This window comes from Ambystoma mexicanum, chromosome 3q (genome assembly GCF_040938575.1).
Source record: "Ambystoma mexicanum isolate Mex_15411 chromosome 3q, UKY_AmexF1_1, whole genome shotgun sequence".
NCBI lineage: Eukaryota > Metazoa > Chordata > Amphibia > Caudata > Ambystomatidae > Ambystoma > Ambystoma mexicanum.
The window spans coordinates 755,614,221-755,630,886 of NC_090926.1; the positions used below are offsets into that span (position 1 = coordinate 755,614,221).

Here is a 16,666-nt window from a genome sequence, read left to right on the forward strand (position 1 = left end):
ATCTCTCCAGCCCTCAAATCTCTCCACTGGCTCCCGGTGGCTGCAAGGATCAAGTTCAAGACCCCTTGCATTGTCCACAAGGCCTTCTGGGGCCAGGGCCCGCACTGCATCCAATGCTCTCTTCCAAAATTCCTTCCTTCTCAAGCCCTTTGCTCAGCTACCTTCAACTCTCTAAGGGTTAGATGCTTCTCCAGGCAGAGAGTGGTGGGTAGATCTCTCTCCTTTGCAAGTGCCTCCCTCTGGAATGTCCTCCCTGTCCCTCTCAAACATGAGCTGACTGTCTGAGATTCTGCAAGCAGCTCAAAACCTTCCTCTTCTGCTCTGCTTTCTCTCTCTCCCTCCCCTGCGGACCTCCCTGACCTATCTGTCTGCTCTACCAACTGGTTGCTTGGCTACACTCAGAGTCTCATTGGGTACCAGGCTCTTTCTTGATCAGTCACACTTGCACTGCCTTTGGGCCTACCCTGGGGTTAGGGGCTGTAGCTGTAACCCTGCAGTCCCTTGTTCTCCTTGCACAACCCAGAGCCATGCTGCCCTGGCTGCACTTTCTCAGAGCATTGCTGCCCTATTTTCCCCTTCCCTGTCCCCTCCACTCCTCCCGTCCCTTTCACTTCTCGTTCTCACACTTGCATGATCTGAATGACACAAGGCCTAGTAAGATTGCTTGTCTTGTCCTCCCTCTGTGTTCCCTCCCTTATCTTGTCGTGCCTAGAAACACTTGTGTACAGGCGCGTTGTAATCATATCATGTTTGACAGTATTTCTTTCATGAATTTTTCTTGCTCCATGGTTCTGTTGTGTCTCTTGATTGTTCATTCTTGTTGCAGACAGGTAGCACCTCTTGGAGTGGGGAGCTCAGTAAACCAGCTATCACCATCCTGTTCCTGCATGCAACCCAGAAGGACTTATCCGATTTCCACCAGAGCATGGCGTGAGTTTTATAAAAGCATTGGTGGGGCGTTATGGCCATGTGCAAAGATACATTTAGGCAGAGACACGTTTGTGCAAAGATGAATGACAAACTGGCACAGTCATAATCTATAGTCTGAGCTCTTTCTGTGTTCATATTTCTAATTTTTAGTGATCGCCTCTAAGCACCATTTTTCAGTTTTAAACACGCACATTATCCAATCGCCTTGATTGGATGTAGCCCGCAATGAGCGCTGTATAAACATTTTTACTTATATATATACACACCGCAATACACAAAGGTAACTGCACTATTGTCAAGGATGTGCTTGTTTTGCATCTACTATCCCAAATAGCTGACTAATATACCATCTTTCTGTTCATCATGTGTCATGGAGTGCTTTAAAGTCCTGTCATGTCTGCGCTGATTTGGTGCAAAATGTTATTTTATTTCATTTAGGACATTTGTATTGCACTGCCTTATCAACAATGATAAATGGAGCACTGATCAAAAAAAGGAATAACTATATATAATAATAAATAAATGGGGTGCAATCCACATGAGATGAACTACACGACGAAAAAGGTATAATCAAAACCCAACTACCCTTACAAAAGCATTAAAAAAAGAAATCACCATAGACCTATACCCTATATGTTTAGGCAGGCCAGAAAAAGATGTGTTTTCAAAGTTTCTGCAAAACAATCAAGGAGGGTCGCTGTACATAATTACATTGGGATACTATTCCAAGTTTTTGAGACAAAATAGGATATCCTTGCCTTAGAGTTTGGATTTTCTTCATCTTCGGGTTAACTAATGTAAGTTTGCATAAAGAGGTCTGGGAGTCCCTCTACCAGTACAAACACAGCCCATTGACCCGTTCTTGGGTGGACGGCCCCCGGGAGAGTCTCAACCACGCTTTAGCTCACTGTACTTTTCACAGAGGAGAAATTTCCAGAGACATATCAGTTTTTGTCCCACCCGAAGGTAGTTCAGCACCGAAATGCTTGGCAAATCTCCTCTGTAAAAGAGTACAAACAGCAAACCCAGACATATGTTTCGGCCGAGACAGGCCTCATCAGTGAGGTGGAGCTGTTTCTCACCCAAAGTTACCAGGGTAATCCAGACATGGACCCCTTGCTCACTGTGCTTAGAGAGGCACAGCTCCACCTCACTGATGAGGCCCAACTAGGGCCAAAACGTGTCTGGGGTTGGGACTGGTATGCCTAGACGTGAGGCTGGAGCCTGCTGGGCCCAGAGACCCAAGCTACTCCTCAATGATGACGCCCAAGGAAGCTGAAACATGTCTGGGGATGCTTGTGGTCTCGTGCAGAAGAGATGTGGCCTAAAAGTTCGCGCTGGACTGCCCCTTTTGGGGTGGGACCAAGCCTGATTTGCATGTGTTCTTTCCCTTTCTGTTATGATATGATATGATATGGTATTTATAACATGCCTGTTTCAAGGCGCGACGTGGCAAGGGAGGGAGAACAGACTGAGAACAGAGGGAAGACGGACAACGATCCTACTAGGCCAGGTGTCATTCAGATTGCGCAAGTGCATGAGGAGGGGGAAAAGTGCAGTACATGAAATAAGGATAAAACAATAAGTGAGGTACGGCCGCTGGTGGCAAGTGCAAGGGTAAGTGCAGACATCAGGTGTGAAGTGCTGATAGTGGAACTGTAGGGATACAGTAAACAGTCCCTAAGTGCGGGGGTTGCCAGGAAGGCAGTGCAGGTGTGCGACTGGCGGGGTAAGGGGCCTGGGCCCGAGATCAGAGGGTGGCCAGGTAACCAGTGCAGTTTCAGTTTCAGCAGGGGAGAGGAGGAGATAAAGCAGAAGCAAAGAGGTTTTGAGGTGCTTCTGGAACCAGAGATGGTTCTCCTCAAGTTTCAGGGAGGCAGGGAGGCTGTTCCAGAGGGAGGCCTCAGCCGAGGAGAGAGATCTACCACCAACTCGTTGCTTGGAGAAGCGACTGACCCAGAGGGAGCTGGAGGCGGATGAGCGAACAGCTCTAGAAGGAAGATATTTAGGAAGGGAGAGCTGAAGGTATTGAGGCCCCAGGCCTCAGAAGGCCTTGTGGACAATGCAGAGGGTTTTGCACTTAATCCTTCTTCGCAGCCACTGGGAGCCAGTGCAGAGATTTCAGTCCTGGAGAGATACCTGTTCTGGATGAGTTGCAGAGGGCGGAGAGTAGAAGCAGGCAGATTTAGAAAGAGGCTGTTGCAGTAGTCCAGCCTAGAGAGAACCAGAGCTCAGGAGACAGTGAGCTTCTGGGGGAAGGAGAAGAAAGGAAGAATACCTCTGAGGAGGTGCCGCTGGTAGTGTGACTTATTAGAGACGTCGGAGATGTGAGAAGAGAAGGAGAGTGTTGAGTCGAAGATGACACCGAGGTTTTTAGCCTCACAGGTGGGAGCAGGAAGAGGGCCAAGGGAGGCTGGCCGGAGAGTGACAGGAAAGGAGGGAGCAGGCGTTCCGATGAGAATGGTTTGACAGGCTGAAGACCGATGGTCTGGAGGATTTGCCAGAGCAATGCCAGAGGTTAGGATTCATTCCAAACCTTCTAGCCATCACCTCTTTTGTTTTGCAAGAGAACGATTGCCTTCAGCTGTGAAAACCGATAGGTCTCCAGAGGGAATTGACACTTGTTTTTTTAATACGCAGTTGAGAATAACCTTGAGTTAACGGCCAGAAGTCGAAGGTCATTCTCTTTACGAATTAGAGAAGCCCGAAGAAGGTATATACGCAACTGTGTCATTTCTCCCTTAACCCTCTCCTCCAATACTATCTTTCCACCATGGAACCTACTTTGCGCTATGGCCTGAATCTTTCTTTTTGAGCTGGGGGACTTCCTTACCACCATTCAAGGAATGTTATTTAAGAAAACATTGGGGCTGTCCAACGCCGTCCCAAATGCAGATATAAGACAAGAGTTTGTGCTGATCTCATTGAGGACTAGAGCTAAATAGAGGAAATAGGCAGAATATGCAAAGCTTTTAAATCCACCAGCTATGTCTCTCTATCAGAGCTGGGGGGTGGAGCAAATCAGAGCATCTGTGGGGGCCTCTATCATGGAATTTAAGGAACAGATTAGTGGAATACTTACCTTGATAGGGTCATCTAGAAAAGAGCTCTCCTACAACGCGGCCACTGTTAAGAACAAGCTACATAAATACGACTGGGTGATCTCCTCGGAACAGGTGGGGATTTATAGTACGCATGCTGAATACAGCAAATTTCTGACAAAAAGAGAGGAGCAACCTAAGTATGTCCATATATTCCCTTGTCCTATACGTAGGTTAACTTACCTGCGATTTAGGCTTATCCAATTTCTGACTCTTGAAAGGACTTCATGAAACTTGTTTTTAAAAAAGATTAATTTTATTCTTTGAATGAGAAATGTTGATTTTAATTTTTCTTTTCTTAAATTCTTTTACTGTTGACTGATTTTTGTATAAAGTGAAAGGTTTATACTTTTTTGTCTGAACCAAAACACTTAATACAATGTTTTTTAAAAAAAAAGAAGGTGTTCCATGAAAGCTTCTGGCTCCCATGCATTATGAAGAGCCCCCTATTGCAGGTGTGGAAGCTTTGGTAGGCCAGAATCATGAGTCAGACCAGGTGTCATGCTAGTGAACTGGTGTCTTTATTAAAAAATAAACCTATCTTTCCCTAACTGCTTTTTTGCCCTATCTCAAAGAAAGTAAAGAAGTCAAAACGGTGCTTCTAATGATGGCTTACAACATAACCTCTGTCCGTCATTGAGACGTGCTCTGTCCTGATCTCTGTCCCTACCACTATAACTAAACAGAAGCCAATATAAATAAAGCTTGGGCTATCTTGCCCCGTGGAAATACTAGAGGGTTTCAGACCCAATGTCTCTATTACTCAAGAGTGATTCCCTTACCCCAGTGTTCCATTCAAACAACCAGGCACCAGAAAGTCTCTTTAGCTTCTTCTTGCTTAGTTGGTGAGCTTGCTACAAGTTAATGTACTTTTTTCCCTTTCGGTTCTAGGTGTCTGCTACCTGTGAGATTTCTGTACTTGAAATTTATGTCGATATCCCCTCACTAAGGTCTGGGATTGTTCTTTAACTGTGTGGTTTCACCCAGCGCTGGTGATGGTTGGTTTTCACCCTGCCTTGGGTTTACCTGTTTCTCAACCTGCCTTGAGTCATTTGATTTTCTCCCCCACTCTGGGGTGATCTGAGTCTCAACCCTACCCTGGGGACGCCTGCTTTTCACTCCACTCTGATATTATCTTCGACCTCGCCGCCCACTTCCCGGTTTGCCTGAGTGTCTGGGTACCTCTTCCTCCTTTGCGGCGATCCTCTCATCGTGCATTTTGGGACAGTGTTGCGGTCTTGGCCCTGTGGTTTCCGTCGGTGCAATGCTCACTTCCCTCTAGCTCCTAACAGGGCCTTCATGGTGGCTCTGCGTCTCGCTGCTGTTCGGCTTGTACAGCTCCTCCAGCTGGCTTCACTGCTTGTCCCACGGTATTCTCCGCGAGTCAAGACACCACGTTGGGTGTGTGTTTGTCTCAGCAGGCCACTCCTCTAGGAGGCGTCCTCTCTCTTGTGACTCAACAGGGCTCTTTCTTCGACTCTGCGCTTGCGGATGGAATTTCCATCTGCTCGGCAGTGAGGAGGTGTGTTTATATCTGGTTCTCTCGGCCACCTAAAGACGGTGCCCAAGTAGGGTTAGAAAACACACTAGCTGTTGATATCTGAAGTGGAAGCTCATTACACAGCAGGCATGCTATGTGGAAAGGACTCTGCAATTTATTCCACTTCATCCATGCCCTCCCCCCCTTCCTAAAGGAAGAGAAGGGAACCACAACCAAGCTGCAGATGAGTCTAGCAAAATTCAGCTATGCACCTTGCATAGTCAAATGCAGACACTATTCGCATTGCAGTTATTCAGAACCTCTAGCAGCACTATTAGATTTTAAGCAGTACCTTCAAACGAACAGCATTTCGGGTATGTCTGACCACATCAATGCAATTGGTATAAGATGTGCTTAGTATTATGAGATATCATGGCTTCCTCTCTCTTAAGTCGACATAGTAGCTTATGGTGTGTACATCAGTGCTGATTTCCGTAGACAGACTGGAATGTGGACAGCGAAATGTAAGGATGATATACAGGAGAAGTTCTGACCCCCTGTTTGATGGTGTTGACCTGTAATGTCCAATAGCACATGAATACCTCACCAAAAAAAGAAAATGTTGTGCTCAGATTTCCAAGTCTCTAGTGCTTTCAACAAAGCAGCCTGCCAAGGGAGTTTTTCTCATTGTCTCAGCCCTGCCAGTCTATATCCCGATCCCTTGGCAGTTTTCATGGCTTTATGCCAGCTCACATCTTCTGGATAGTTGCCTTGACTGCTCTGGCTAAACCCACTTGGAAAGGCAGGATCTCAAAGCGAGCAACTGTATAAAACTAGTATGCTATCGTTACATGCACATCTCTGAATCTGGCACACTATTCTAATGAGTACTTAGTTTAGGACTTTTGATTGTGAACAAATCTCTGCATTAGGCATATTACCCCATAAGCTATTTTACTGGGCTCTGAATACGCAGACTCAAAACCTAACCTGAACCTAACCTCAGATAAAATGGCATAGCTCACTTTTACCCATTCTCTTATCTCCCTCTCTATAACCAAAGAAGCATGCATAGCTATCTATATTTACCTACCCTTTCTTATATCCATTTAAAAGCAGCTTTTTCTTTCAATAATGTGGCCCTCATTACCTGTCTGGCCATATTTCCTCTGAAAATATCCGGCGCATATCTGTTCAGCACTCTGTCACAGGAAATGGATTTGTGCAGGTGATCTGAAGCTACCGTACCTCCATGCCCCTTAACGACCTCTTTGCCAGTGCTTCTTAGGTTCTCTTTAGAGACCAGGCAGGCAGCGAGAACAGGGATTTTTCCTTTCACCTAATTTCAGCCCCCATGGGTCTTTTCCGCCAAGCTGATAAGCTCAGAAGGGCCTTTACATTCCTCATAGGCATTCCCATTTACCCCTAATCGGACTATTTGTTGGTAAAAGCCCCAAGCTTGTGGGAAGCTGTACCAATGCTTACAAGCCCTCTTGGGCCTCTTGGTACAACTAATACTCTGGCAGATCTAGTCTGCTCCACCACAGAAATTATCCAAGACCTTCAGTTGGTGATGTCATTATATTTTATTTATTTTATGGTGCATGCGGTTAAAGAAAAATATTTTAGCACTAAATGTATTACATATACAAATTAAAGAAATATGCATGTGTTAATACAATCTACGTTATTTCTCGTTTAAGTTACATATCATAATTTAATATTAAAAAATGCAATATAATTCAAATCACAATAAAAACTGCCAGTAAGTTCATAATAACAAAAACACATTAAGATTTCATATTAATAAAGAGCAACAATGTTCAAATCACAGGAGAACAAAAATGGCAATATGTTAAAATCAAATCACAATCTGGTGAGAATTAACTATGATACAGCTAATTATATATGGTTGAAGAGGTTTTGAGCCTCCTTCCAGACATAAAAAGCTGCTGTGGTGATTACAATGGACTTTGCACCATGTATACAGCTCCAGAACTTATCGATCTCAATAAAATTAGAGGAGGAGGTAAGGTCTGAAGATCTCTTTAAATATGCATTTGTTAATTTCCGACAACCAGTCTGTTACTTTCAACCCTGCTCTTCTATCACAACTTGTTGGTTCCACCTCCTTCCGGAAGTTACGGGCTCGCCTGATCTTAATCGCCCCGGATTGTGCAAGGACATGTACTTTCTGGAGCTGGCCATTTGCCCACCTCACAGCCTTGCTCAGATGGCTGATCTCTTGTCCCAGTCCCAGTCAGAAGGTTGGATGCATCATCCGAACACGGAGTCTCATCCGAACCCGGAGACTCTAAGTCTCCATTCATGGCTCTTGTAAGTTTGTGGTATGATGGCTGGGACCTGACACATAAAGTATTGGAGGTCCACTTATCCATGCAGATGGAGAAGGTTCATAGCATGGTGTAAGGAGTGAGACACACACCCAATGTTGTGCCCCACCTCAGTGGTCTTGGAATTTATTGTCTCTGGCTAGCAGGATTTACAGGTGGGCACGATTAAAGGGTACCTTGCGCCCCTTTCTCTGTTTAAGAGATACCAGGCCTGCTCCTGGCTTCCCAAGCAAGACTGAAGCACTCTGCCTTCCAGGAGCAGTACTCAATATCTAGAGACATCACCTGCTGCCCCAGTGGTGAGTAGGATCCCCCATGTCACAATTGGGAGGAGCACATATTGTCCCTAAACCAGGGGAGATGAGAGTCCCTACATCTTTACCTGTGAAAAGAGTCGCAACAAAGTTAAATTTGTGGCCAACAGGCTTCCCTTCTAACATGATATTATGGAAAATCAAGAAACCTGCAATATACTCACCGATGAAGATATTTTCCAGTCAACAGTTTGACGTGATCTAATGCACAGAAGAGACAAAAACCACAGAGAGAAAACAATACTATGCCTTGGATAAGCAAGTTTCAACACAACATTGTCGTGCACCACTACTGCATTTGCTGGAGGGGAAGAAAGACACACTTGGTTTGTACAAATACAGAACAGCTTTATTTACAAGCTTCACAAACCAGAAACTCACTTGCTTTCAAGAATTCCCACTAAAACGGAATCCACTGAATGGATTTAACACAATTCATCACATCATGAAATGAATCACAAGATACTTAGAAACTTCACCTGTGTTCAATAACAGTGGGCTTATTACATGTTTGGTAATTCATGGTAATTCCGGTAGGATAACGGCAAACTGCCCATACCGTTACCACCGCCTGATATCCCGGTACTACTGGGATATTCTAGGTGCCGTCAATTGCAGTAAATCCCCATTCCAGAGAGACCGATAGGTCTGCATGGAGGGGATTTCCAGAATTACCGGCATTTGCCGGTAAGGGCCTGATTTAGCTCCAGCCAATCTACTGTAGCAATTCAAGGCACCAGAACGGTCATTGATTTAAGAAAACAAGGCATACTAGAACACATATAAGAAAATCAACATCAGAATATAATATAGTATAAAGTCAGAAACATGACATTCAAAATAAAATCATGCAACCCCTCTCTATCTCTCTGCATCCAGCAACCACACCAGGTCTAGAGACTAAAGGGTTTTTATAAGTCCGTAACCTGGGAAATTACCTTCTTACCAAACATCACATTAGGTTATCCATTTGACCAGACACTTCACACCTCACATTTCAAGGCTATGATTCCAGATTTCCCCAGCCCTACTTCTGTAGGGTCATCCAGACGTGGACCCCTTGCTCACTGTGCTCAGAGAGGCACAGCCCCACCTCACTGATGATGCCCAACAAGGCTGAAACACGTGTATGGGGTTGCTGTTGGTACTTTTGTTCAGAGGGGAATTGCCCTAGCATTTCGGTGCTGGACTGCCCATGTGGGCGGGACAAAGACTGATATGCAAATGGATATTTCCCATCTGTGAAAGGTACAGTGAGCTAAAATGTGGCTGCGGACTCTAGAGTGGGTACCATCCCATAGAATAGGCCATTTTTCCGTTGGTCGTTCTCGTATAGGGGCACCCATGAGTAATTTCTTGACTACTTCTGTATATGCCACGAAGATCAATAACAATAACAAAGAACTTGTTGAGACGGTATGTTCCAAGAGTGCATGGACAACAATCCAGATTCCTCAACAAGCCATGTAATCTGCATTGAACACAATAACTCTTGCTGCTAACATAAAAATGAGGCCTGCTAAACTGGCACACTGAATAATAAGACATTTTCTATACCTACATGGCGATGTCTGAAATACACACCCTTATCACAACTACAATACATAGCTATGTTGCATGCTGGACTGCTTAGCGCCACACTACCTTCAATGGTGTGAATGGTCAGATAAATGCTAACTTAGAAACACATCCCTTGGAGTTTGAAATATAATATTAGAAAACATCATTAATCGGTTTAGATACTTCTCACTACACCTCTAATAATCCTATAGGAGCCTCTCTTGTTCATTAAGCACTTTAATGCACTTCTAAGCACTAAAGTCTAAATGTATGTCAGGCTTATATTATAATGATACTTCTGCTACTTACCCTACACACATGATCGGATATATCTTCACAAGATATCCACTGCAATACAAGCAATGGTTTGCATACCCCATTTCAGGTCGCAGAACTCTACCTAGGCCTCTAGAGGCGAAACTAAATATGAACTAACAGGATGAATACATATGTGGCTTTCCTACTCCTCTCACCCCAGTGTGGTAACATCCCATGCCAGTTCTTTCTTTTCAGTCCCTGTGGTTGCCTTATTCCTCAAAGGGTTTGTAAATGTGTTTCTCCCAGTTCAATGTGACATGGGATCTTAATTTTGTTCTCTCTTTCTTGATGGCGGCTCCCTTGGAGCCTTTGCACTACGCGTTCACCAGGCTTCTCACATTGAATATGGTGTTGCTCTCACCCAGAAAATATAATTGCCAGATCCAGATACCACCAGGCCGGGTCTCAGTATCCTTTTCAAAAGTTCTCGGTTCATGAGACAGACAGCATCTTGACACTTGTATCTGAACGCCTAAAGAGACACTGCCGAAAGCTGTCCCATGGTAGACAATTGCCTGATTCCAAACCTCATCAAACCTGACTAAAAAGATGGCTTTAGTTCTAGAAAGGAAGTCCAAAAGTGCCAAGAGCTCAGAGTGCAGTAGAGAGAACCTGAGTTCCTATCAACTGCAAAGCAACAGTTAAAGTGACAAGAATTCAAAGTTATTTTGACTGAGCAGGGACAGTAGAACCAGCAAGATTAATGCATAGATATACGAATCAGATTGCGAGGGACTGAGAGAACAGTGAGCTGGAAAAGGAAGAATTGGAAACAGAGAACAGACTGGACTTCGCTGGTTGTCACTTATTGCTGTCTCTAAGAGAAAGCAACATAGAATGTTTTACAAGTAAGGCTGTACCAAGTTGTTTGACTGGTGTTTTTGCGATCAATCCAAAGGGACTAGAGAATTTTTACCACTTAACACACTCCCCCCTCATTGCCATTTTATTATGTCCTGAATCATTCATTTATTGGTGTATTGCGCACTGCAGCTCTGACAGTTTCGGTTGTGATTTGCTATTTTTAGGACATCATTCACTTCGATTTGTTGATTCGGACTGCATTTTACCCTGCATTTAGCGACCAGTATGTTATGGGGAGAAAAGGAGGATGAGAGTTGCATACAGCTTGGATAAAGGTTTTGGTTGGGTACAGCTGAATGGCTTAGGTGGAGGCACATTCCACCACTATGTTTGTCAGGTACAAAAGAGCTGTGTATCATATGGCATATGTAGTGTCGGCTACCACATCTTTCTACTCGTATCATTGGCTGAGCACCAGACCCATTATCATCCGTTCCGGCAACCCGAAGCGGGGAGGGGGAAAAGTGGTGAGTATGTATAGATAGCAAAATTAAACCAAATGCTCACCAACGCCTAGCTATATAATTAGTTATGTCTTTGAAGCTGCTTTGGATCATAGCACTTTCCCACAAAATAACAAAAACAAATTTATAAAAAAAAAGTGGTAGTCCAGGGAAGAGGCTATGAACTAGGGAACTATGCTTTTTAAGCAGAGGGTGACTTGGTTATAAGTAAATTCATAAATCGATCCAAGCGCATGTACTATTTCTAAATGTCAGGTGGTGTTGCTATCCATTATGGTTTTTTGTTATTTAAATAATCTTGTTCTCTGGCTATTGAGGTAGATACTTCTGTTGCATGCTGTATTAGGGAGATGTGATGCTTTTAGTATGAAGTTGTGTCAATGTCAGATCAGACATCTGCTTGCTTTGTAACTCATGCAACATTATGGCATCTCACTTTGAAAGTTTTTTTTTTATGTTACCCTAATGTTTACACAAGGATCTGCTTTTGAGATTTGTTTTTAGAAAGCTATGCTTCAGTGTGTTTTCAAGTGGTGACGTATTTACTGATTCTTGAAGGTGTGCAATGTGTGCTGTATAAACAATAGAGGTAAATAAGTGTAGGTAAGTCTGTAAATGTGTGAGTCAGCTTAGGTTTACCTCTTGACCTGTGTCTACTCACTAAAAACCGTTCCAATTAACTACTTTGAGCTGCATGATATTCTATAATGGGCAAACATTCCAAAATGCCCATTGTAATGAAAGATCCACATGCAGACTTTTTTTCTGCAGTGACAACACGTAGGGCAAGCCTTGCACGCTCGGCAGCTCAGCCCCTCCCACCTCAATGCACAGAGGAGGAGGAACTTCTGCAATGTGCACAGCTCTGTTCCAACCAAATTAGAATGAAGTCGGTTAGTTTAAGTCAACCTACTGAATTTAATGAATGCTCCCAATCACTCTATGCTGAATATTTGATACTTCAACCAGGAAAAGAGATGTTGAAACAACAATGGTCAGAGATGACTGGTATCCAGTCTGTGGTAGATACCCCGAGTGTTTTTCTCACAGCCGATATGGAAATTATGCACAATTTAAGTAATATTGTACCCCCCGATGATGTTGAGGCGGAAATGTCAAAAACCGCTGACAATTCAAACAATACAGATATATGCACCCTAAAGGGGATCTTTAACAGATTGATCCTCAGCGAATTGAGACACCAAACCGAGATTCTGTCACAAATTAACATCTCTGTTCAACAGATCCCTGACAAAGTTAATGAGCAGCTTCTAATTCCTCTGAATACTTTGATATCTACAACTAGAACACACTCACATGTGATAGAAGTGGTATAAAACAATGTTCCACCTATGAAAGAACCCCTTAATGCAAAGGAAGTAATTGTGATCGATGACTCCCAGAGAAATTTAACTTTAGGTAAGTCACGCCCAAATGACATTCAGAACGGTGTAGAAACTACAAATCAATGTGTAGTGCAACCCACCGAAGGAGCTTCTGATAACCCACAAAAAAATACTTCCAAAGCAAAAAACAAAAAAGATAGAAAGAAAAAAATGCAACAGACTAATACGAATAAAGGGAATAACTTAAATAAATCATCTAGAAAATACCTAAGGGATGTTACATATAGGAATACCATCTTAGAAGGTAGAGACGAGATGAATGAAAAGCCTGAGACAGCTAATCCACCGACCATCGCATGTTGTGACACAATGAATGGTAATAAGAATAATGCAATATTGTCTGCTGACTTGCCTCCAGATGGTTACTGTGACGCGGTAAACTCCATTTCTGATGTAATGAAAAATAAAAATGATTCAGTGGATATCGCATCACAGTTAACATCCTTGAAATCCGGTTTAGTAGATATTTTTGAGATTTTTAAAGCTAACTCATTACTAACTTTGAATGCACCTGTTCAGAAACCAATGACTGACATACCGCTAAATGGAACTCCTATTGTTAAAAAAGTGGTAACCAAAGATGTTGTATGCCCATCAGATAAAAGCTTAAAGGCCAAAACATGTGCTGTAGTGCAAGAGTCAAGCTCCATATCTACCACAGCCAAAATGGGGCTACGCAGCAAGGTGCATCCCACTGCCGGTGTGACTCACAAATCTTACTCTAGTTGTTTCACAACAGCACAACCAATAAGTAATGACATAGCTAGTGAAAGAAATGACCCTCGCAAATCTGACCTGGAAGACTTAGATGAGACAGACGTGACTGTTGATAGGGAAGCCCCTGAGCAAGGCCAGCAGGCTACAGCAGAACCCTGTAGCTCCTCTATAAAGATGATCAATGATAGCAATGACATCACAAATAAAGATGAAATAGCTAGCATTGTAAAAAGAATTATGGAAGAAAACTGTCTGCTTAATAGAAACAGCTGGAACACACCTGAAAACAATCAATCTACAGTTCAGGGTTCCGAACACACTGACAAGAATGGGTACGAGCTACTAGAACAGGCAGATGGTAGGCTGGATCTGAGGAAACCAGCACTTAAGGAAATGCCTAGTCTGATTATGACAACGCTGTTTGGGGAACCGAATCAAATATCTCTGAACCGCCCTTATATCCTCTCTTTATTTGAAACGATCCCAGCCCTCTCACTGATAACATCTGCTGACATCATTCTTGTTGACTTCATATATAGACAGAGATTTGATTATGTACGGTTGATAATTCCATCACCTCTAGTCAGGAATTTATTACTCAAAGAAGCCGAATCTTTGAAATGCAAAGGCTTCGATATTTACCAATACAGACTGAATGCTCAGTACAAATACGCTTCCCAGAAATCGGTTGATAAGAAGCTAATCGACACTCAAAGGAATGTTACTAATCCTACCCTAGATGATAGCAATGATAGACTATCTCTTGGGGAAATTATTACCTCTCTAAAGGAATTTGGGAAACCCCTCTAGCGAATGGAAACCTTACTTTAGCAACAGGGAATTCACAAGGTTATGTACATTTAATTAAAAATCATGTGGTCACCGATATCCTGCAGCTCTACGATCTGGTACTGCTGCAGGAGACTTGGCTAACCAGAAATTTGCTTTGGGAAGGTTTTGATATTGTACAATTGCCTGCGCTGAAAGGTGGGAAAGGCAGACCGGTGGGTGGTCTACTTATTGCATGTAAACAGTGTGTTGAAGCAACCAAACATAACGAATGGTCAAGTATGAACTCCTTTCTTTCTGCAACATATAATCTAAAGATTGGCGAGATCTTCGTAGACATTTGCATTGTGAATATTTACTGGAATCCACTGAAATATACTGAAGTTCAGCTGCTAAATGCACTCAATGATACAACTGAAAAAATTGATATATGGCGCAGAATATCGCCAAATGGCCTTATTATAATGGCTGGTGATTTAAATGCGGACTGTAACATTGACATTGATGAGATAGACACACTAATATGCAATTTTGAATCCGCCATCAATGAATCGAGATCTACTGTGCGCTGTGCAAAGTTAAGAGGTGCCTTATGGTTGAACTTCCTTGAAACTATGGGTCTAACTATGTTACCAAACATGTGTCATACTTGGAATGCTAGAGGCAGCAGCTCGATCTTAGACTACATATTTGTGACTAATGGCCTAGATAAATGTATCTCCAACTTAATAGTGAAAGAAATGTCAACGAGTGATCATAACCTTCTGCATATTGAAGTAATACATAGGAATACCCAAACAAACTTCTCTTGTTACGACTAAGGTATTATTGTGAATCCTCAAGGTAACCGGATTCGTTGGTCGTTTACTAAAACGAAAAAATGTACCTCTGTTTTAGTGCAGGACTATGAAAATATGTCTAAGACGGATTGCTTTGATAATCTATCTGTGAATTCGTTTACTAAATATATTGACAATATCAGACTCAAGATCTGGACAAACACAAATGATACCATGAAACGCAGTAGTAAGCATATTCAGGCCTTTGATATAGAGACTTTAGAACGCAAAAAACAAATGAGAAGACAAATTTGCGCTATTTTATCCCCAACATATACTAATAATGAGGGTCCAAAGAGGATTAAATGGATTAAACAACAATATAAAAATTGGCAAATAAATCGAAAATCCATAAGAGACCAAATTGATGGCCAGAAAATTCTTACTACTATAATAGGGAAAGACAACTCCAAATTCTGGCAGATGATTAATGATGTGGAAATATCACAAAAAGAAATTATGTTTACACAAATTAATGAAGGAGCTTGGGAAAAGCATTTCACTGAGCTGTATATTAAAAGGTTTACCAATGATATAGTACAATATTCTAAAGGACATGTATGGGATTTAGATATTTCTATTCACAAAATTGAAAACTTGATAGTGAAAGCAAAAAAATCTGCTGCCCCTGGACCTAACCATCTGTCCAATCAAACTCTAAAAACTGGCACGCGATTATGGGCAGTGATCTTAAATATTCTATTTAATGACATATTATTAGCAAGATCCATACCTGCATCCTGGAGATTAGCATTGGTAATTCCGATATACAAGAAAGGTTTGAGAACCTCGCCTGAGAGTTATAGATCAATTGCTATCTCCGACCCAGAATCTAAGATATTTGCTTCCATAGTTCTCGGGGAGATAGAAAATTGGCTTACCCATTACCGGATTTTAGATTTGAGACAAATTGGTTTTAAAAAAAATATTGGTACCGATTGCGGCGGACTGATTATGAAAAGCCTACAGGCAAAAGCATTATCAAAACAACGGTCTGAGATCTATATAGCTTCAATGGATCTTAGCAAAGCTTTTGACCTCGTCGATCGTCCCACATTATGGGCCATATTGAGTGCGTTACAAATGCCTAATTATTTATTGGAAATAATTATTGACTTTTACTCTGACACAAAGATAAAGGTTAGGCTAAACTCAGAGGGTCGTCTTTCATCAGAGATCGCGATAGATAATGGTTTGCGCCAAGGTTGCAAATTAGCAGCCACTCTGTTTAACATTTATGTTGCCAGTACAGGGAAAGAACTGATGCATAAAGGTCTTGTATCGCCAAAATTGGGAACCACATCCTTTGAATGGTTGGCATATGCTGACGACTTTTTGTTGTTGGATTGCACGAAAATTGGATTACAGAGACTGATAAATACATTTGTGATCTCGATTGCCAAGATTCATCTGAAAATTAATGCGGCAAGCGTTCTAATCTCACATGGATCTGTGAAGGGAAACATATCAAATTGCAGGAAGCATTCAAATACTTGGGCTATTACATTAATGCTAATGGCTCGGCAGCTC

At 42.5% G+C, this 16,666-nt stretch overlaps 1 protein-coding gene across 2 annotated transcripts in view; it reads left to right on the forward strand.

The window, feature by feature from the left end:
* Positions 1 to 16,666, forward strand: part of UNC13D (unc-13 homolog D) — a 2,023,528-nt gene that overhangs the window by 643,037 nt on the left and 1,363,825 nt on the right. For both annotated transcript variants that reach the window (XM_069654742.1, XM_069654741.1), the window contains exon 13: positions 827 to 930. In XM_069654742.1, the coding sequence (XP_069510843.1) occupies positions 827 to 930 (104 nt within the window). The remainder of the gene's footprint in view (positions 1 to 826; positions 931 to 16,666) is intronic.